General features: G+C 42.6%; 2 protein-coding genes across 2 annotated transcripts; both read left to right on the top strand.

Annotated features, from left to right (window-relative positions):
- Nucleotides 1-800: 800 nt before the first annotated feature.
- LOC138717748 (glutathione S-transferase-like) lies at nucleotides 801-6,158 on the top strand. Its single transcript, XM_069851526.1, has 6 exons — nucleotides 801-920; nucleotides 1,738-1,789; nucleotides 3,532-3,664; nucleotides 4,365-4,506; nucleotides 5,368-5,499; nucleotides 5,823-6,158. Exons 1-6 carry the CDS (start codon nucleotides 834-836, stop codon nucleotides 5,940-5,942), a joined length of 666 nt encoding a protein of 221 aa, XP_069707627.1. The 5' UTR covers nucleotides 801-833; the 3' UTR covers nucleotides 5,943-6,158.
- Nucleotides 6,159-11,842: 5,684 nt separating this feature from the next.
- LOC138717746 (glutathione S-transferase) lies at nucleotides 11,843-18,247 on the top strand. The gene is made up of 6 exons (XM_069851524.1): nucleotides 11,843-11,971; nucleotides 12,999-13,050; nucleotides 13,490-13,622; nucleotides 14,546-14,687; nucleotides 17,207-17,338; nucleotides 17,909-18,247. The coding sequence occupies exons 1-6, from the start codon at nucleotides 11,885-11,887 to the stop codon at nucleotides 18,029-18,031; spliced, it is 669 nt and encodes a 222-aa protein (XP_069707625.1). The 5' UTR covers nucleotides 11,843-11,884; the 3' UTR covers nucleotides 18,032-18,247.
- Nucleotides 18,248-21,177: the final 2,930 nt, after the last annotated feature.

Below are 21,177 nucleotides of genomic sequence, written 5' to 3' on the forward strand. Positions count from 1 at the left end.
GTTTTTTTAGCCATTTTCTTTTTGCTGCTGTTAATGCTCCAGCTTTATTGTTGACATGGTGTTAATAATCATGAAGCTAGGACAAACTGGGCACTGTCTGCATGTTTGCTGCTGATGAGTATGCACTGCTTCTGAATGGGGTGGATGACAGTCTGTCTAGAAACCTGTTGATTTAAGATTCCATCAGAATTAGAACTAGACTAAGCAGGTATTGCACTTCATCTCTGTCTGTGGTAAAGGCAAATCTAATGTTACCAGAGAAAAAATTAAATTCTGTGTCTTTGAGTGCTTGCCTAAAGGAATGAGTGGGGAATGTTGTAAATAAGACTGAATACTTACAACTGGGGAGGAAGGGGAAATCCTTCTTGTCACTTTATAAGGGAGCATATGGCTGCTAGAGAAAGCACAGCAACTGCTGAGTTCATGCTGTGTATCAGATTAAACAGTAAACTATACCCTGAGATAATGCCAAAATAAACAGGGCAGTGTATCCTGCACATAGTGCTTTGTAGTCAGAGCAGAATACTCTTGGATGCAGAAGGGTTTTGATTTGCTTGACATGGGTGAATTGCTGTCAGTACAGAGTTCTGCTTAATGGACTTGCACGTATGATAGACATCTTTAGGCAAAATGATACAATGCAGTCTCTCGATACAGTCTTTCACCTCCTCTACTAATTTGATAAGAGTCTTGGCCCATAAAACGTTGGTTTCAAACAAGAAAAGGAGCAATGGTCAAGAACCAGTTAGAGACTCAAAACTGGCATTCTGAATCTTTAATCTGCAAAACTTACTTCTTTATTCCAGATAGTACGAAATCAGGCACGTGGAAACATGTCTGGGAAACCCAAGCTGCACTACTTCAATGGACGAGGCCGAATGGAAACAATACGGTGGCTGCTAGCAGCAGCCGGGGTTGAGGTTTGCCTCTGTTTTTTATACTAAGAGCATGTGACAACTATGTATTTTTACTGTTCCTTATAAAAAATGTGACTCTCCAGCAGTTTCAAGCTCTGCATTTAATGCATTGCTGACTAAGCCAGAAACGACCACTGGCTAACCCTCAGTAGGGAGCAAGTTCCTGTTTCGCTCCCAAGCACTCCTCTTCCTCCTCCTCTTCCTCTTCCTCTTCCTCTTCCTCTTCCTCTTCCTCTTCCTCTTCCTCTTCCTCTTCCTCTTCCTCTTCCTCTTCCTCTTCCTCTTCCTCCTCCTCTTCCTCCTCCTCTTCCTCCTCCTCTTCCTCCTCCTCTTCCTCCTCTTCCTCCTCCTCCTCCTCGTCGTCGTCGTCGTCGTCCTCGTCCTCCTCCTCCTCCTCCTCTTCTTCCTCTTCTTCCTCTTCCTCCTCCTCCTCCTCCTCCTCCTCCTCCTCCTCCTCCTCCTCCTCCTCCTCCTCCTCCTCCTCCTCCTCCTCTTCCTCTTCCTCTTCCTCCTCTTCCTCCTCCTCCTCCTCCTCCTCCTCTCCCTCATGTGCACATCAGACAGGGGCTTTGTGCCTTGCAGTCACCTCAGCTTTAGCCAAAATCTTACCTGAACAAAATATGAATCACTCATGAGAGGGAAGAGGAGAGGATGTGACAGAGACAAAATAAATTTTTAAAGATACCACTTCCAAATCTGATTTATTTTTTAAAACAGTAAAAGTCCTTAATATACAGCCCTTTGTTCTTTCATTGTTTCATGTAAAGTGAAAGCTGAAACATGCAGTACCAGCACAAATTTTCCTCTGTATTTCCTGCAGTTTGAAGAATGTTTTGTGGAAGCAAAGGATGACCTGGTAAAGTTACAGAAGGGTAAGTTTTCTTCACTTTTTAATAATTAGATAACAATACCAATAATTACAATTGTTTGTCTTAGAACACCATATTAGGAACACCTAAGAAATCTCATGTCTTTTAAAAAACATATAGGCTGGGTTGTACACGAGGTATCACAGCTGCACACTGTGGTGTGTTAGATGGGATCATTCACACAGCTTCTTCAGTCTTTGCTGAATCACAGAAGGGCTGAGATCACAAGGGGCCTCTCAAGACCATCTGCTCCACCTCCTCTCCTGAAGCAAGGCCACCTACAGCCAGTTGGCCAGGACAGTGCCCAATACGGTATTGAGACTCCACAGCCTTTCTTGGCAACCCATGCCAGCGTTCAGTCACTATCACCATAAAAAAGCCTTTCCTTAAGTTCAGATTGCCTCCTGTCCTGCTACTATACAGGTTTCTGTCATCAGATCATCTTGAAATTCATTGGCATTTTAAGTAGCCTACAAAGTTTTTGGTTTATAATCTGTATGAAACCAGAATTCTGTACCTCTGATCTGTATGAAACCTGTACCTCTGATACATTCCTGTTTTCCAAGGCAACTATTCCCCTTGCTACCTTTAGCTTCCATCTTTGTGGGATTATTCACATTTCCTCCAAATTGAATTACATGACTGTGCTTTTCCAGTTCACTTGAGCTTTCAAAGAAGTCTGAGTTAGCATTGGCATTTGTAATCTCCTTGAGGAGAAATGGCAACTTCCAAAAAGTAACTTGGGACAAATGCATAAATGAAAACGTGCCCTTAATAGCAGATGGTTTCTCTCCATGGTTGCCTTAGAGTGGATACAAAGACAGATGTAGCTGGTCACTTGTTCAGTCATGAAATATGATTTCATAAAGCTGACACTCTGACTCACTTCTCTAATCAGTTCCTGAAGGTATTTTGACTTCTTGGATAGAATAAGGCTTCAGCAGACTAGTAAGGGATTTACGCGGCTATAGTCTGACACTAACTAATATTTGGCTCTTGCAGGAATCTCATGAAACCCACTCACTATTCCCTGCTTCATGCTTATACAGATGTATGCCATTGTGTACAGTCAATACAGTAGTCACAAAAATAATGCAATATGCATTTATATTCACATTCTATGTTGACAAGCACTTAGAGAGTCCAGGTTTGCATAATACCTACCAAAGCATGGCAGAAACGGGCTCCTTATGGGTCAGATCCTTCAGTCCTTCTCATCTGTATTAACTTCCATGAAAATCATCTGAGGTACGGCCATGAAGTGCAAGGACTTGTCTTTTTCAGTGTGTGATTGCTAAAAGTTCTGCATTTGGATGCCTCCTCTGATTTGAAGAAACTTCAAGAGCCTAATTGCTATAATATTAAGTTATTAACATGTCTCTAAGAAGTGGGTTTTGGTTTCATGGTGTTTTCCATACCATGTTATGAAAATAAGGAAGGCTGCCACCAAAAGGGTTGTCAAGCAGTGGAACAGGCTGCCCAGCAAAGTGGCTGAGTCACCATCCCATGAGGTATTTAGAAGATGTGTAGATGTGGTGCTTAGGGACATTGTGATTTAGTGGTGGACTTGGCAGTGTTAGGTTTATGGTTGGACCTGATGATCTTAAGGGTCTTTTCCAAACTGAATTATTCTATGTTTCTATGATACTAAATAAAAACAATACATGTGGTTACTTAGCCAAACACCCGCTAATGATTCTCATTCAGAGACTGAATGCATTCTTGCCTTGTCTGCTTATCCCTAGGTGGATCCCTGCTGTTTCAGCAAGTGCCAATGGTGGAGATCGATGGGATGAAGATGGTGCAGTCCAGAGCCATTGCCAACTACATAGCAGCAAAGTACAACCTCTACGGGAAGGACCTGAAGGAGAGAGCCCTGTACTGTAACAACGCTACTTTTGTTTGTTAGGCTCAGTTCATACAACCTCTCTGAATAACACAAGAATATCCCAGCTCGTGGTTAGATTCAGGGTGATACATCGGCTTTTTATGTCGCATGTGTTGAGTGACTGCAGGTGATGTTTACAACAGTAATAACCAGCTAGATTAAACAGCCAGCAGGGTACAAGGGAGTTCATGAAGATCAAAGGTCAATACAGTTATCAGAAGGAAGTGTTCAGGAGGGAAGAGTGTAGACACGGTTTGACCTTAAGTATTTTTAAATGCTTCAGATTAATTAGCACATGTCAAGATATTTATTAGGAATTGAATAGACCAACCATTTAACTTACCACGTCAGACTGGATTTTTTAACACTAGTTTGGATGACGTATGTGCCAATTTTGTACTGAAGTTCAAAAAAGCTTAATACAGAGAAATATCTGCCCTAGTGAAAGATGGAAAGGGTACAGCCTGTTAGATTTTGGTTAGGCACTTTGCACTTGCCTTTCATCCATGCTTCCCCACCTCTGCACCAACTCCCTGAAGCTGCTGCACCCCGGGGGGAACTTCTCCAACCTATGCACGTTGGATAGAAGGGGCAGAGAGTTCCCAGTATCTCAGTAGGGTTATGCCAGTAGCTATCACGCCGTTCAGATCTACTGTGTTGGACTTGACCAACTGGATCTTTTCCTTTCAGAATTGATATGTACGTGGAAGGAATGACAGATTTGAATGAGTTAATCATGGGCCATACTTTCCAACCAGCAGAAAAAAAGGAGCAACATTTTGCTACTATTGTGGACAGGGCCACAAACAGATACTTCCCAGTCTTTGAGAAGGTATGTTGCAAAGATATAGTAGCTGAATTAACATTATTTTCCTGAAACTCCATCTTGTATATACACAAATAAATTTTATTGAGGAAAACAAAGAAGAAAAATTACCACTTAGATATAAGTGCTATGGCTCTGGTTGGGGCTGGAATAAAGATGGTGACAGGACACTAGAAAAGGGACAGAAGGCACTACGAATGAGGGAGAGATGTAGAGTGGCAAAACCCCAGGACACACTAAGGTTCCCAAATGTCCATGTTTCAGTCTGTATGTTGTTTCAGAAAAAAGACACAACAGCATGAGCTTTTACGTATTTTCCTCCTGAAGTGCAGACCCCCTGTACCCTACATGCCATGTAAAGCATTACAACTCCTTCCATAACAAAGGGGAGGATGGATTAGTTGGGTGTCAACACCACGAGGCACAGGTTACATATGGAGACCTCCCAATGCAATAGTCCCCAAACTGAAGAGGAAACAAATAAGAAGCAAGAGAGCTGCCCATAGCTTGAAAGACTCCAAGGTATTTTTACTATGTCTTGGGCTGCAACTCTTGTAAATTTTTTGCAGGTATTTGCAGTATCTCATAAAGCTTAGCCTTCAACACAGCAGCACGTAAGCTACAGAAGTGAAGGCAAGAGGGGTACAACTGAGCTGCCAGAAAGAAATTGAGAGGAGAACAAACTGACAAATCATGCCTAGGATGACGTTGTGGTCAGATCATTTGTTTCTACTATTGATGTTCTTACGTTTTTTTCCTTCTTTTGAGGATAACTCCATGCTGTGTATGGCCTTGCTTTGAAGATACCATAGTAAGTCATACAGAGAAAAAAAAAAATCACATCTGTTCCTTGTTCTCTGTTTTTAGGTTTTAAAAGACCACGGACAAGACTTTCTTGTCGGCAACCAGTTTAGCAGGGCCGATGTGCAGTTATTGGAAACCATTTTAGCAGCAGAAGAATGCAAGCCTGATATACTTGTCAAATTTCCCCTCTTGCAGGTAACTGAACAGCCAATTTTAATAGGCAATGAATCAAAGCAGGACTATTGATATAAACTGGCAGAGAAATACGGGAGAGTGGGAGGATGAGGAAAGAATTGAAAGACAAAATCAAAATCAAATATCCTTTTAGCAAGCCAAAGACATTGATGGTTATTGCTGCTTTCTGTTGCTTTAGCCACAAAAGCATAAGAGGATAAAGCATTTATTTTTCTTTCTGCAGTATCAAGTCATAACATTACTTTTAGAGCACAGAAAGCACCTAAATGTCTGGCACTTACTGTGGTTCTTAAACTCAGTGGTGTTTTGGTTTTGTTTTGTAGAGGTTTAAAGCAAGAACAAGCAATATCCCCACAATAAAGCAATTCCTGCAGCCTGGCAGCCAGAGGAAACCACGGCTGCAAGAAAAAGATGTAAAAAGAGTGATGGAAATTTTCCACTGAGCAGCAACCTGAATGCACACAAACTCTATTTCATTGTCTTTGTGTTTTCTAGCAGTAGCCCAATAAACTTAACGAAGATAGTGAAAAGGTTTTGATCTCTCTTTCCTTAGCTGCAGGACTGATTTTAGCTTATTGCAAAGACTTGCAAGGCTAATCTATCAGCAAATTAAACAGTTCGCTGAATTGGGGAGTACACTGGGCAACACAATATGTCTTAAATTACTTAAGAGAATACTTGAAATAAAGTCTTACTACTGACATTCAAACACAGTTTGTTGAGTGACTTCTTGCTGCTACTTATATACCTAAGGGCTGTCTGGTTCTGTCTTCCTGGCATTCCCATGAGATGCTGGAAAAAAGAAGAGCGCTCAGCCCAAACAGTGGGCAACTTCTGTTTTGGGAAATGCCAGGAAAAGCCTGCAGGTTGTGGTTTGATGGTGATGACAGGTTTGGATTCAGCTTTCCCCTGAATTTAACTTGGAATAAGCTGGTATCGGCTGTCCTAATGCACCTCTGTTTTGTCACTACACATTTAAACTTGTAGCTTTACAAATGTTTCCTTTAACAAAAGGTCTATTGTAGCAGCTAAAAGCACTTCACAGTCTTGACTGAGAGACAAATGCTCATAAAGATGTAAAACTCACTGTTGGGGGAGGAGGAATCAGACTGGTATCAGGTTCTAGTGAGACCTTGAATTGTTGGACTTCATGTTGGCTGATGTCTCTTTATATTAAACTCAATTAAAAATAAGTTCTCTATAAGCTGTACATTATAATCACTTAAATCAAGCTTGACTATGGAGAGACTAGCAAGAAAGTTGAACACACAAATGTACATATTACTCAAACACCAAATCAACCACACAGAAAAATGCAACAGCCGGTGCCCTAAAAGCAGTTAATGGTCTGGGCACTGGTGGTTTTAAACTGGGCAAACTCGGGGCACTAAAACTCTTGCTAATACCGACTTCTTTATAAGAAATGCTGAAGTTTATTGAAACAAGAAAGGGAAAAAAAACCATTTTCCAGCAGCAGTGCCTGTGCAGCACCCGCAGCTGCTGACTGCTGGCAGAAACCCAAGCTGGCAACCTTGTCGAGATGGCTTTTCCTCTCAGCTGTGCTCATAGGGCTTGGGGTGTAACTGTGGGAAGCCAGGTCCCGGTGTACCTCACAGTATCTTTCTAAAAAAAAATGTCTAGCATACAGCTGGATAGACACATAACGCAGTGGGTGAACAGTTGGCTGATGGGTTGGGCTCAAGGAGTCGCAGTGAATGAGGTTACATCAGGCTGGTGACCGGTCACTAGCAGGGTTCTGCAGGGATGCGTCTTTGGACCAGTACTCTTTAATATCTTCATAAATGACCTGGATGAAGGACTCAAAGATTTATTAACCAAGTTCACTGATGACATGAAACTAGGGGGAGCTGTTGACACCCTTGAGGGCAAAGAGGCCCTGCAGGGATCTAGACAAACTGGAGAGACGGGCAATCACCAAACACGTGAAGTTTAACGAGGGCAAGCGTCAGGTTTTGCACCTGGGACATGGCAACCCTGGATATACAGACTGGGGAGTGAGAGGCTGGAGAGCAGCCCTGCAGAAAGGGATCTGGGGGTTCTGCTTGATGGCAAGTTGAACATGAGCCAGCAGAGTGCCCGGGCAGCCAAGACGACAACCGTGTGCTGGGGGGCATCAAGCACAGCATTGCTGGACTGTTGAGGGAGGTGATTGTCCTGCTCTGCTCTGCACTGGTGTCACCCCACCTTGAGCACCATGCGCAGTTTTGGGTGCTGCAGGATAAAAAGCATATCAAACTACTGGAGAGTGTCCACAGGCCACAAAGTAGGTGAAAGGTTTAGAGGGGAAGCCATAAGATGAGCAGCTGATGTCACTTGGTCTGCTCAGTCTGGAGAAGAGGAGACTAATGGAGGCGTGGGGTGGTTATTACAGTTTGCTGCTTCCTCACAAGGGAAGGAGGAGCAGGTACTGATCTCTCCTCTCTGATGACCAATGATAGGACCAGAGGGAATGGCAGGAAGATGTGTCAGGGGAGGGTTAGGTTGGATGTTAGGAAAAGGTTCTTCACTCAGAGGGTGGTGGAGCGCTGGAACAGCTTCCCAGGAAAGCAGTAATGCCACCAAGCCTGACAAAACTCAAGAAGCGTTTGGACATGCATTTACACATGGTGTAAACATTGTGGTTGTCCTATGCAAGGATGGGGGTTGGACATGGTGATCCTTGTGGGTCTCTTCCAGATTGGGTCATCCTGTGATTCTGTGTCTCTGTGACTCTGTGATGACTCTGTTACTCTGTGATTCTATGATTCTGAGACTCTGTGATTCTATAATTCTGTGACTCTGTTATTGTGTGTCTCTATGACTCTGTAATTCTGTCACTCTGTGATTCTGTCACTCTGTGACTAAGTGACTCTGAGATTCTGTGATTCTGTTATTGAGTGTCTCTGTGACTCTATGATTCTGTGATTTTATGATTCTGTGATTCTATGATTCAGTTATTCTCTGACTCTGTGAGTCTGTAATTCCATGACTGTGATTTTGTGACTCTGATTCTGTCACCCTGCGATTCTATTATTGTGTGTCTCTGTGACTCTGTGTCTCTGTGATTCTGTGACTCTATCATTTGGTGACTCTGTGATTCTGTCACCCTGTGATTCTGTTATTCTGTGACTCCTTGATTCTGTGTCTCTGTCAATCTGTGATTCTGCAATTCTGTGACTCCTTGATTCTGTGTCTCTGTCACTCTGTGATTCTGCAATCCTGTGACACTGTGATTTTGTGACTCTGTGATTCTGCTGTTCCGTGTCTCTGTGACTGTCACTGTGATTCTGCAATCCTGTGACTCTGATTTTGTGACTCTGTGATTCTGTTATTCTGTCACCCTGTTACTCTGTGATGCTGTAATTCTGTGACTTTGTGATTCCGTGGTTTTATGATTCTGTCACTCTCTGACTCTCACTCTGTGACTTTGTGCCTGTATCACTCGGTGCCTCAGTGTGTCCCCCCACCCAGTTCTGCCCCTCGGGGCGGGGCAGGGGGTGCTGTGCCTAGGGAGGGCTCTGTCCGGCCATCTGTCCAAGTCCGTCTGTCTGGGGCTGCGGCTGCCCGAGAGCGTCTGGCCATGGGGGTTTGTCCAGGTGTCTCTCCGGGGAGTCTGTCCTGGCAGCTGTCCTGGGTATCTGTCCTGGCGTCTGTCCTGGGTGTCTGTCCATGGGCATCTGTCCATGGGTGTCTGTCTGTGGGTGTTGTCCCAATCCAATATCAGGGAGGGTTCTTAAACGATCACAAGAGGCTGAGATTAAGACTCAAACGGGGTCAGATGCCGTGCAATCTTGTGAGCTTTATTTTCTGGAACAACTGATAACAGCGATAGGACAGAGAGAAAAAGAAAGGAAAAGTTAGAATCCCTAAGCAAGAAAATGGTAGGGATGCAGCTAAGTACCACCACCAGGAATCCAGCGATGTCCTGTCAGATTGGTCTCAGTGCAGGTGATGATGAAGGCATGGCCACCGAGCGACGATGATGCTTCAAGCTCCAGGAAGACCGGGGTGGCCACACGCAGCAACACACACAAGGTCGAGTCAACCAAAAAACGAAGCAACTGAGCACCCCGAGCCCACTGAGCAACGAAGAAGCAGGAGGCCCCTCTATTTATCATAGAATCATAGAATCACCAGGTTGGAAGAGATCCACCGGATCATCGAGTCCAACCATTCCTATCAAACACTAAACCATGTCCCTCAGCACCCCATCCACCCGCACCTTAAACACCTCCAGGGAAGGCGAGTCAACCACCTCCCTAAAATCTTTCACGGAAAGGATCATTGGGCACTGGCAGAGGCTGCCCAGGGAGGTGGTGGAGTCACCTTCCCTGGAGGTGTTTAGGGGACAGGTGGATGAGGTGCTGAGGGACATGGTTTAGTGATTGATAGGAATGGTTGGACTCAATAATCCAGTGGGGCTCTTCCAACCTGGTGATTCTATGATTGTATGTTCTAACCTGTCACAGTGAGACAGGGCTGAGCTCGATCGCTTCACTCAGTGTGGACAGACGTTTTCTTACCTGTGGTCGGAAGATGTCAGTGTGCAAGAGTGAACAGCAAGCTAACATCAAGACAATGGGCCAACCCACCACACTGTCTGTGAAGCAGTTTTTAGCTAATAACATCATCACTGTGCTTCAGCACCCACCCTGTTCACCAGATCTGGCTCCTTCTTCCCAACAATCAAGTCAATGCTCAAAGGAACTCAAACTTGTTGGGTTCTAAATTCACTCAAAGTTGATTTTTCTGTCAGTAGTGAGTTTGAAAGGAAAAACAATGGGAGATCCTCAACAGCCTTTCAGAAAATGATCTGCAGAATTGCTTTGAGCGTTGCAGCACCATATGCAGCTGCGTGTCAAATCAGAATTTTGAAGGTGATCATAGTTGATTTTCTTAATTTGTTAAATAAAAAGAGTTACAGACACAGTTTGATTTTTTTCTTTTTTTGTGTCAGACCTCGTATTCATGTACCAGGAGAAATTTGTTGCGAGGGACTGAGGTGTCTGGGAATGTAGGCAATGCAAAGGTTAGCATGAAGCTGAGGAGTGGTTTTGCTGTATTTTGGACTGGGGCACCAGGTTTCTCCTATAAGTCCAGCCCCTAGTAGAGCAACGGCTGTTTGCTATACGACCTATTGAAGATACCACCCCACACAAAGGACTTCAGTAGAGAAGGCCAAGGATGTGGTCTCCCCCCTCACTCTTTTACTGGTTGTTTGTGCCTCTGCATCGATGCCTTTGGGATTATGGCCAAAGTTTTCACTTTGCAGCTCAGTTGCGTACTGTGATCTCTGTGCAAGAATAAATAAGCCTGCTTGTAAACAGATAAAACCTTGGTTTAATGATGAAGCACTCTGTTAGCCTGTGACTTTGTTCTCTTATTAAATCTGCTTCATTCTTCCAGGACCCATAAGTGATAAGAATACAGTGTTAACTTTGTTTCCAGCACCAGGCAAGCTCACGTCAGCTGCCAGGCTCATAAAATGGCATGTGACTAAATTTTACACAATTGATTTTAGTGCATTTTGAAAGGACCAAGTGTTTCATCCCAGTGCTATCATGTGGTGTGGGCTGACTTTAGCCTCATGTTGCTGGGGGCATTGACCGGGCCGTATCTGCCCAACAGAGGTCACGGTCTCGTTTGTTTGGTTTTGATTTTAAAATTAAATTTTCAGAGCCAATAGGATATAAATCCTGGGTAACAGTGTAACCGTTGTTCATAAAACTGGAATGGGTCTTGAAGCCGGTCTGCGTTTTCTATAAAGGTTATATTGTGATTTGGTTAATGGTCAAACCAGAACTAGCTAAATGTGGAAGTCAGCAGGCCTGGTGAATTATATGCTGGCATATATATTGCTGTTGTGAGCTCATATTTCTAAAGGCACAGGACTCTGAAATGTTATAACGAGACAGATGAAGATAATGCTGGGATCTCTGCGTTGGTCTTCTTGAGAAGCAACTCATTTGACATAGTACATTTTCAAGCCTGGTATGACATAGACGCTCTCGCAAAACTCAAGACCTACTGAAGAGACTGCATCGCTACTAGGTTAAAATTATATTTATTCAGGAACAGTTCTGGTTGGGTTGTAAAACTCTCATAAGCTCCAATATTTTTAAAGATACGTATATAATTTAGTAGATGCTTATACACTCTGTCATTAATGTTTTTTTAATTGTTGCATGTTTTTCTGGTAGTGTGAACTATTTCTTTTTTTCACTAAGCCACAGGGCATGTGGTTGCATTGAGCTGAAGTATCTAAGTCCCTCCTGCCCTTCTACTTTCACATTCATCCAACTGCACTTAGTAGTTTGGAGTGGAATACTAAAAATGCTAACTTAAAACATGCTTGAATTTATCAGGAATCAAGAACTCTGAAATCATGGCGGGGAAACCCAAGCTGCACTACACCAGGGGAAGAGGGAAGATGGAGTCAATCCGATGGCTGTTAGCAGCAGCTGGAGTTGAGGTTTGTATCTCCTTTTTTAAATACAGTGATCAGATTAATCTGTGATTAAAATAAGTGTTCTTTGGGAAGATTTCCCAATTACATCTATGCTTAGAGATACACACAACATCACATGTTGTGATGCAGAATACTTAGAATCAGTAATACGCTCTCTCATGTTGTATTTATTTAATGTGTTCCTTGAGCAATGGTTGCCCAGTAAAAGGATTTTAACATACAAAAAGAACTGTTGTGTCAGTTTTGAAAGGTACTTTAAGCTGAGGAGACCTTAAAGTCTTGCTACAGACCAAAGCTGTGTATCTCTGACTTTTTCTGAATGCTCATTACTTCGCCATGTCTCATGATCTCTACTGAAAGGCCACGCGCACCACATGAAAAACATAATTTGGAAACAAAGTACTTTTCATGCTTTGGGTCAGAGCCGAAGTGGGATAAATCATCAAAGGTGCCCTGAAGGCACTGGGGAGCTATCTAGACTCACATCAGGTGAAAACTACCCTAAGGCATCTTAATCTCTACATGCAATTTTTGCTTCAATAATGCTTTGAAATTATTTTCTTAGAAGCTACTTATACTGCATTGGAAATAATAGCCTTTTTTTAGTGGTGCTCAGTTGTGGGTGTTGCCCACAGAGAAGCTGCAGAGCACGAGTGCTGAGGAGGCAAAGAAAAAGAAGGAAGAAAAAGGGCAAAGGGGAAGAGGGAGAAAATGCTGTGTAATAGAGGCATAACTTACGACAAATTTCTCAATATTTCACGTGGCATCAGCTGCTTTTAAGTGAAGACTGGTCCTTCTAATGATGAAGCTGGTTTTGAAGTGTAAAGCGTTATATATGCCTGTGGGTTTGTGGACACTATAGTCCTGGGTTATTCATTGGAGCATAGATGAAGAATGGGAGTAGGGGGTCCACACAATCATGAGAAGTATCGGGAGTAGTGCGGAGAGGTGGAATCTAACTTACAGACTCCCTTCCACTTCCCCATTGCCTTCGGAGTGTCACAGTGTTGTTTTGCTCTTTGCTTTTCAGTTTGAGGAAGAATTCATAGAAAAAAAGGAAGATCTGGAAAAAATACGCAATGGTAATTCTGTAAACTGTACCCTAAACATAAATTCACACTAATATAACAAAAGGACATGAGGTGATGTTTTTGTAAGACCTTCAATATGAAGTGAAATGTAAAGAGAAAAATTGAGAGACCTGCTTGCTTGTGAATGCTTTCATCCCTCAGAGTTGGAAATATCTTGGTGTGTTCATAGAATGGTTTGGGTTGGAAGGGACCTTAAAGATCATCTAGTTCCACCCTCACTCCACTCCCTCAGCATGGACGGGGACACCTCCTACTAGATGAGGTTGCTCAAAGCCTCATCCAGCCTGGCCTTGAACACCTCCAGGGATGGAGTATCCCCTCATCCTATCACTACATGCCCTTGTAAAAAGCCTTTCAGTTACCAGGTCTCTTTCTCAGATTCAGTGCAGGACTGCAGCAGTCTGATAATTCCTTTCTTTTTCTTCCCAAGATGGATCCCTGCTATTTCAGCAAGTGCCCATGGTGGAGATTGATGGGATGAAGATGGTGCAGACCAGAGCCATCCTCAACTACATAGCAGGGAAATACAACTTCTATGGAAAAGACCTGAAGGAGAGAGCCTGGTATGGTAACAGTACATATTGTCATTAATAGTACTCTTCCATTAATTCATGTTTTTTATGAGAAGAATATTGCTTTGAAATATGTGCTTGTAAATGTGGTACATACAGACTTGCCAGTGCTTTGTCTCTTCAGATCCAGGGACTGGGTGAATGAACTTAATGATTGGTAAATGATTGTTGATTGTTAACATAATGAGAATGTTATGGCCACCTTAAGGCTCATAAGATATTAGAGACCAGAAATGCATTAAGCTCCTGGGCATCCACAGGACATTAATACAATAATAAGGCTAATGATACTGAAAGATAAACCACCATTTTTTGCTATTACTTTACTGTGTAAACTATAGATACTTTCCATTGCCAATGCAAAAATAAAAATCATTATTTACTCTTTCTGGTTCTTTTAAAGTCATGCGTAAGTTCATTTAAATTTTTAACCTAACTGATTACAACTTTCTGTAAAGGATTTAGTCTGTGATAGTGGAGGGACAACTCCAGAGGCTGTGGGGATTACTATTAACTGGCATGTCTGAACTGGCAATTGGCAGCCATTTATTGCCTGGATTCTTTCATGATTAGACTTCAAAACTATTTTTTTTTTTCCTCTGGAGTGGTTTGCATATGTGGTCTTTTCTCCCACTGCACAGACAAATAGGTTATCAATGTGAACGCCACTTAAAATACATTAGTTGCAGACTCTTATTTGTACCTTGCTTGTTACAGACACTGTGCACTGCTTCATGAAGATCTGTGCTTTGAAAAAACCTGATCTGTAATCAAAGTGGAAGAACAAGAAAACAACTGCTACATTTACTTAATTAATTAGCATTTTACTCAGTGATCACTTTAGCATTGTATTTCAGGAAAATAACCAAATGGAAAGTTCAAATGATAAATGTTAAACAAGATATTTGTTACAGGATTGATATGTATGTGGAGGGGACAACAGACCTGATGGGAATGATCATGATTATTCCTTTCCAATCTGCTGACACAAAAGATAAACATCTTGCCTTAATCATTGAAAGAGCTACAACAAGGTACTTCCCTGTTTATGAAAAGGTAAGTGAGAAATAACCAGTAATTTACACAGACAATAAGATGGGGTACATGTTCGCCCCCCAGCCTCCCTCCCCTCCCTCCACACACCTACTTTCCAGAAGGGAAGTGACAGCACAACTCTGGAACTGTAATTCATTCAGCAATGTGAAAGGAGGGCCACAAAATAATATTGGGCTTGTTTCAATACTGAGCATCTTTGCTATCTTCTTTAAAGGGCAGATCCTGCTTTTTAAACCTAGCTTGGTGGCTGATAGCTCCTAGCATTTTGCATGAGTACACTATTTAACTACTTGTGCCATACTTACAGTTACTTACTGGCTAGCATGCACTGAAGTGTTATGCCCTCATGGGATATGTGGTAAAGCCTTGCTATACTTGCCTCCCCAAAAGAGCATGTGAAGAGTCTTTCTTGGCTAGGGAAGAGCTGGTCAGGAGGGGACGCATTGTTTTTCCTACTCCTTGGAACATAGCCTGGATATTACTGAGTTGCCATTTGCTACAAACTCGCTCTTTGTTCTGTTGTTTTGTTTTTCCTTTTGGGACATTTTTAATTTTTTTTGGTGTTAACATTTTCCTGTTTGAATTGAGCCAGCTGTGATTCTCATCTCACTATCCTATGTGTGTTTGTAACTTTACCTTTTGTCTCTTGTATTGCTGGACTACGCGGACTTTCTCACAGCACTTTTTCTGTGCAGCATCCTCCTTGTAAGTCTGTGCCAAGGGTACAAAGCCGTGTGGTTTCAGAGCTGAGCTGGGTTTCTAGCTTGAATTCTTGGTTCAGAGGTAGCTGAAGTCTATCAAAAAAATACTTGATGCAATTTGATGTGCCTCTTTATCAGAGCCTTAAATTGCACAAGCAAAACACACAGAGGTTGCCCTGTGAAGAAAAAGAAATTGCATAAGCCAACACTCCTGTAGTCAGAGTTCATACTGATTCACTGCCACACCAATGCAAGGCTGTGCTCGGAGATATTGATTGCACATGTTAATCTTTCAAATACTTGAAGTCTGGTAATGTCAGTATTTAAGTTATTAAAAAGCAAAAAAGCAAATTTAGATAACACTCTTCTCCAGACTTGTGCCAAGGTGGTATAAAGTACTGCTATGACAGGTTGTATTGTGCACACTCACTGGAGGGAAGTCTCTAACATAACCTTTGTTCCTTATGGTAAACACAGCTGAACTTTTCAATGATTTTTAGCCTAGTTAATTGTTTTAGAATGATTAATAATTCTCCTTCTGTACCAACTATTTTAGTTACCCATTGATTCAGCTTAGCAGGGTTTGCAGTCCATGTGTTATAAAATACTGACAGAAAATATCCTTGTTTATGAGTCTTCACTTTAAACACTCAGCAGCCAGTTAGAGGCATAAAGCACTGCAGGCAGCCTGGCTCCAGTGCTCTGTTTGAGAGTTCCCATATGGTTTTGATAGACAAGCCGTCGTAGACCTTGTTAGAGCGGCATAGGAAGTAACTGCATGAAGGTCTCAGCTTTGTCTTTGTCAGAGGTTACTGCCTCTTTTGTAGTTAAATTGGCAGATGGGACTGGAGAAGGGATTGGCCTCCAAAGTCATAGACTGATAATCATAGAATCATAGAATAGTTTGGGTTGGAAGGCACCTTCAAGGTCATTTACTTCCAACCCAAACCATGGGCAGGGACACCTCCCACCTGACCAGGCTGCCCAAAGCCCCATCCAACCTGGCCTTGAACACCTCCAGGGATGGGGCATTCACAACTTCCCTGGGCAACCTGTTCCAGGGCCTCACCACTCTCATCGTGAAGAAATTCTTCCTTATGTTTAGCCTAAATCTGCCCGTCTCCAGTTAATACCCATCCTAGTTTTAGTGCACATTCGTTAGTTGTTTAGCATTAGAGCAACTTGGGTACAGACACGTTTCCTTCTCTCTCTCCTGCACTGAGGGTGGTAGCCTTTGGGAAAAGGTGAGGCTGGAGAGCTGGTAACTGCTGTGCTGCAGAGTTCACCACCACTTGTCCCTTAGAGCTATTAACAACTTCGGTGGTGAATCTTGCACCAGCAGTTTGCCAATGAGAAAATCCTTCCATACAGGATAGAGGGCAGAAGGACTGTGTTCCTTCATTCTTATTCTAGTTCAAACTATAAGCAGCAATCTCAAATCTTGCTGAAACACCTGCGAATTCACCTGACTTTAAAAAAAAATAAAATCAAAGTATACTACAGGTAAACTGTCCTGAGTGCTTCTTGCAATTACTTTTGTATTGTTCCTTTTCTATGATTTAAACCTTTCTTATGGGTCTGGACTTGCTACAGCTACCTGGTGCAATAGATTGAGCAATAGCCCATGCATACTGAAACAGGAGTTCTGATTTAATTTTTTGTCCCGAGAATAGCTATCACATTCTAACTTCATAGGTTCTTGCATGGATTTACTCTGCTGTGTATCTTTGTAGAAACCTACCTGTAATGAAGTATCCAGATAAAAATGTTACACCCTATGCGACTTCTTTTTAATTTTTATTTTTTCATATTTTGTAGGCCTTAAAAGACCATGGGCAGGATTATCTTGTTGGAAACAAATTAAGCTGGGCAGACATTCATCTGCTGGAAGCAATTTTAATGGCAGAAGAATGTAAGGCTGATATACTGTCTGCATTCCCTTTGCTACAGGTGAGTAATCACCTGACCTCAGTATGGAATGGGACATACTGCCTGCTTCTAAAAGCTAATTGATGTTTAAATCTTTTGAACCACTGTACCATGTTGCTGACAGAAAACATTACAAGAGCTGTTGAGTTTCTTATGTCTTGTCTTCCATGGTGCTTTGCACTGGAGTATTCCTGTCCTTGCCTCTTTCTCTTCCCCAGATAAATCTGCAGGATTTGAATTCAGACTCTGTGTTTTGTTTTTTCTTTTTTCTTCCACCTCTTACCAGATGAATCTTAACTCTTCAATACTAATTTCTCCCATCTCCATCTGGGAAACTAAGGTAAAATTTACAGCACCAGGGCAGAATATTCACACTTGGATATTCTAAAAAGATTAAGATATTGTAGATGCATTTTTTGCCTTTTATTTAATGGAAAAATGCTGAGTGCTGAGCTGGCTATACGAAGCTACTACCTTTCTCTGTTTAATATGTATGTCTGAGAAGAAACAGTCAAAGTCACCTGATTTTTAAGCTGTAAAGGATGGAATCATAATTTCCTGACTCATTGGCTTTACTGCTGCTTTTTACAGGCTTTTAAAGGAAGAATAAGCAACGTTCCTACAATCAAAAAATTCTTGCAGCCTGGCAGCAAGAGGAAGCCACAACCAGATGAGAAGTATATTGCCAACGTGAGGAAAATATTCAATTTCTAATCATGTGGCGGCTGAAGATAGCACAATTGTAGTGTCTTCCCAGAGCTGTGCCTTTTAAATGTAAACTGCATCGATCTATTCTATAGCTTGGATCATATAGCCAGTCACATGGTAATCACTGAAACAGAATACACTTTTAAGTTAGAATAAAAGGCTGATTTGAGTCCAGAAAGTTTTGTGGAACAATGACATGAAATAAAATATGCTGACACTTTGTGTTTGTTTAATTACAGTACATGCCTAGTAGGGAAAAATGTTTTGACTGTAGCTTTCGGAGTGCTGTAAAAAGCACCCCCACCCTTACAAACTGCAAGAGAGAAGAACCTCTCCATAAAAATGGAAAAGTCATTTAAAATCAGGCTTAGAATCTTTTGGTTTTGCTCTCTAAGTGGTCTGCTAGATCAAAGTTCACTGCCCCCCTGTTGTATTTCACTGCTGTCTCTGTACTTTCAGAGCTGAAGTTTAAAAGACAAGTAAGTACTTAAAAATTTTTAAAAATTGAAACTCATGACTGTCAGAAGTTTATAGGCTAAAGTAAGGAACTTGTTTAATCCCCATATGAATCTCTTAGAAGAGATTTTGTTCACTAAGAGATCAAAGTACCTATGTTTAATCAGCCAGACACGGTTTTCATCCACTTAATCTATTCCCTTGCTCTTCATCTTGCTTGCTTGGTCACAGTGAGGAAAATGCCACTTGATTGGCTTTTTCTCAGATTTTACCTTCTCCAATCACTTCCCAAGCAGGCGTAAAAAGAATTACTCTGGCTGCTTACTTTTCCAGGAAAAGAGTTAGTTTTATCTCAAGAGTGCTTAAAGCATTCACTACTATTTCAGATTCTTTACCCTAATTTCATAGGAACCATCACTGTTCCCTTTAAGACCAGTGCCATAAACTATTCTTCCTTGCAGTTGATTTTCTCAGCAGGACTTGAACTGATTAGGCAGAGTAAGCAGTCAACTGGTGTACACAAAGAAATGCTGCCCAGAGAAATTAACTCCTTTTCTGACTTGTGCATAGAAGAGCCACATGATTTATGTCGAGTATAAATCAGAAACACCCCAATCACCGAGGTACTGCCAAGATGAGCTCCCAAGAGTTTTACATTAAAATCATGTAGACAGCTGGAAGCAGTGGTTTGCAATGCCCGCTGCAGTACTCGAATTTCATTGAGCTATACCTCTGTTCCAAACAAGGAGGCTGGTCACGAGTGGTGTCCCCAGGGCTCAGTGCTGGGTCCAGTTCCGTTCCAGTTCTATGAACTTTATCGATGATTTGGATGAAGGTGTTGAGTATAAGTTTTTGGATGACACAAAGCTGGGCAGAAATGTTGATCTCCTTGAGAGTAGGGAGGCTCTGCAGAAGGATCTGAACAGGCTGGATCCATGGGCTGAGACCAACAGGATGAGATTTAACAAGGCCAAGTGTCAAGTACTGCACATGGACACAACAACCCCATGCAACGCTACAGGCTTGGGGAAGAGTGATTGGAAAGCTGCCTGGCAGAGAAGGACCTGGGGTGTTGGCTGACAGCCGGCTCAGTATTAGCCAGCAGTGCACCCAGGTGGCCAAGAAGGCCAATGGCATCTTGGCTTGGATCAGAAACGGTGTGGCCAGCAGGACCAGGGAAGTGATTGTCCCCTAGTACTTCACACAGCTGAGGCTGCACCTTGAATACTGTGTTCAGTTCTGGGCCCCTCACTACAGGAAAGACATTGAGGTCCTGGAGCGAGTCCAGAGAAGAGCAATGAAGCTGGTGAAGGGCTGGAGAGCAAGTCTTATGAGGAGCGGCTAAAGAAACTGGAGTTGTTTGGCCTAGAGAAAAGGAGGCTGAGGGGAGACCTTATCACTGTCTACAACTGCCTGAAAGGAGGTTGTAGTGAGGTGGATGTTGGTCTCTTCTCCCAAGTGACAGATAATAGGACAAGAGGGAATGGCCTCAAGCTGCACCAGGGGAGGTTCAGATTGGACATTGGGAAAAATATCTTCACTGAAAGGGTTCTCAGGCACTGGAACAGGCTGCCCAGGGAGCTGGTTGAGTCTCCATCCCTGGAGGTATTAAAAAGATGGCTAGATGAAGTACTTGGGGATATAGTTTAGTAGTGGACAGGTATGGTTGGACTTGATGATCTCAAAGGTCTTTTCCAACCAAGTGATTCTATGGTTCCATAAGTGCTATGATTGCTGAGCCAACACAGAGACTGGCACAGGACACAATCTTTGCATTTTGCGAGTCCTCAGTCCTATAGGGATAAGTTGGAATTGCTGAGAATGCTACTTCTTCAGGCTGCTGAGGAATTTCAGCAAAAGCTTCTGCATTACAGTTGGCTTGGAGGACCCCTCCCCCCATGGGATAATTCAGAGAAGGTTCAACTCTGGACATGCTCAAAAGTATAAAATCTTCACTGCGTTTAGGATCTGGGATAGCAGCAACTGTAGGATGGCTTCTTCATTTCAGCACTAGGTTGCCTGAAGTTTTAATTGAAGGTTAATCTAAGGCAGGATTCACCTTGTCTGCACTGCAAATATACTGATTGGCACTGGTCACCGAAACCTGCCACAGTACATGAAAGTTCAATTCCTCTGATGTACCTTGAAGTTCTACTTTAGGATGAAATGAACCACATCTTATGTGTCCAGCTGTCATCTCCATCTGAAATCCATAATATACTAGCTTAGTAAGTAAGCCTGGCAACACCTGGAGGTCACCGACACCAACGTTTGTTGCCAAAAGATTCCAGAGCTGGAGGCTGTGGTTTGGAGTTGGTGGGGGGGTTGTTTTGCCTTCCCTGTTTGTTTTGGGTTTTTTTTTCTTTGTCAATTATGCCTTAGACATCTGAGTTGCTCACACTACCTCTTCACCACATAAGCCCTTGCCAAGAATAATAAGCTTGGTGTTCCGCTGATGGATTTGCACAGCACTGAGATCTGATATGCGATAACCTTCATCAGCAAGCTCTGCATGAGAATAATGAAGGAAAATTTCACTTTGTCTTCAATAGTGCACTCGCTCATATTCAGTTTCCTGATGATGTGGCTGCACGTCCCTGTGCACCAGAAGATGCGACCCTTTGAGACCGAGGGAATATGTATTTATTTTCCATGCAAATCAAAGCAACCTCAACCTCTGAACAGTATATGGGGAG

The sequence above is a fragment of the Phaenicophaeus curvirostris genome, chromosome 2 (genome assembly GCF_032191515.1).
Source record: "Phaenicophaeus curvirostris isolate KB17595 chromosome 2, BPBGC_Pcur_1.0, whole genome shotgun sequence".
NCBI lineage: Eukaryota > Metazoa > Chordata > Aves > Cuculiformes > Cuculidae > Phaenicophaeus > Phaenicophaeus curvirostris.

Bases quoted from the DNA above. Each gene is read 5' to 3' on its own strand.
- LOC138717748 (XM_069851526.1), top strand. From the start codon at position 834: ATGTCTGGGAAACCCAAGCTGCACTACTTCAATGGACGAGGCCGAATG. The intron at 4,507-5,367 runs GTATGTTGCAAA...CTCTGTTTTTAG, and splicing joins ACTTCCCAGTCTTTGAGAAG to GTTTTAAAAGACCACGGACA. The intron at 5,500-5,822 runs GTAACTGAACAG...TTTGTTTTGTAG, and splicing joins TCAAATTTCCCCTCTTGCAG to AGGTTTAAAGCAAGAACAAG.
- LOC138717746 (XM_069851524.1), top strand. From the start codon at position 11,885: ATGGCGGGGAAACCCAAGCTGCACTACACCAGGGGAAGAGGGAAGATG. The intron at 13,623-14,545 runs GTATGGTAACAG...TATTTGTTACAG, and splicing joins GACCTGAAGGAGAGAGCCTG to GATTGATATGTATGTGGAGG. The intron at 17,339-17,908 runs GTGAGTAATCAC...TGCTTTTTACAG, and splicing joins CTGCATTCCCTTTGCTACAG to GCTTTTAAAGGAAGAATAAG.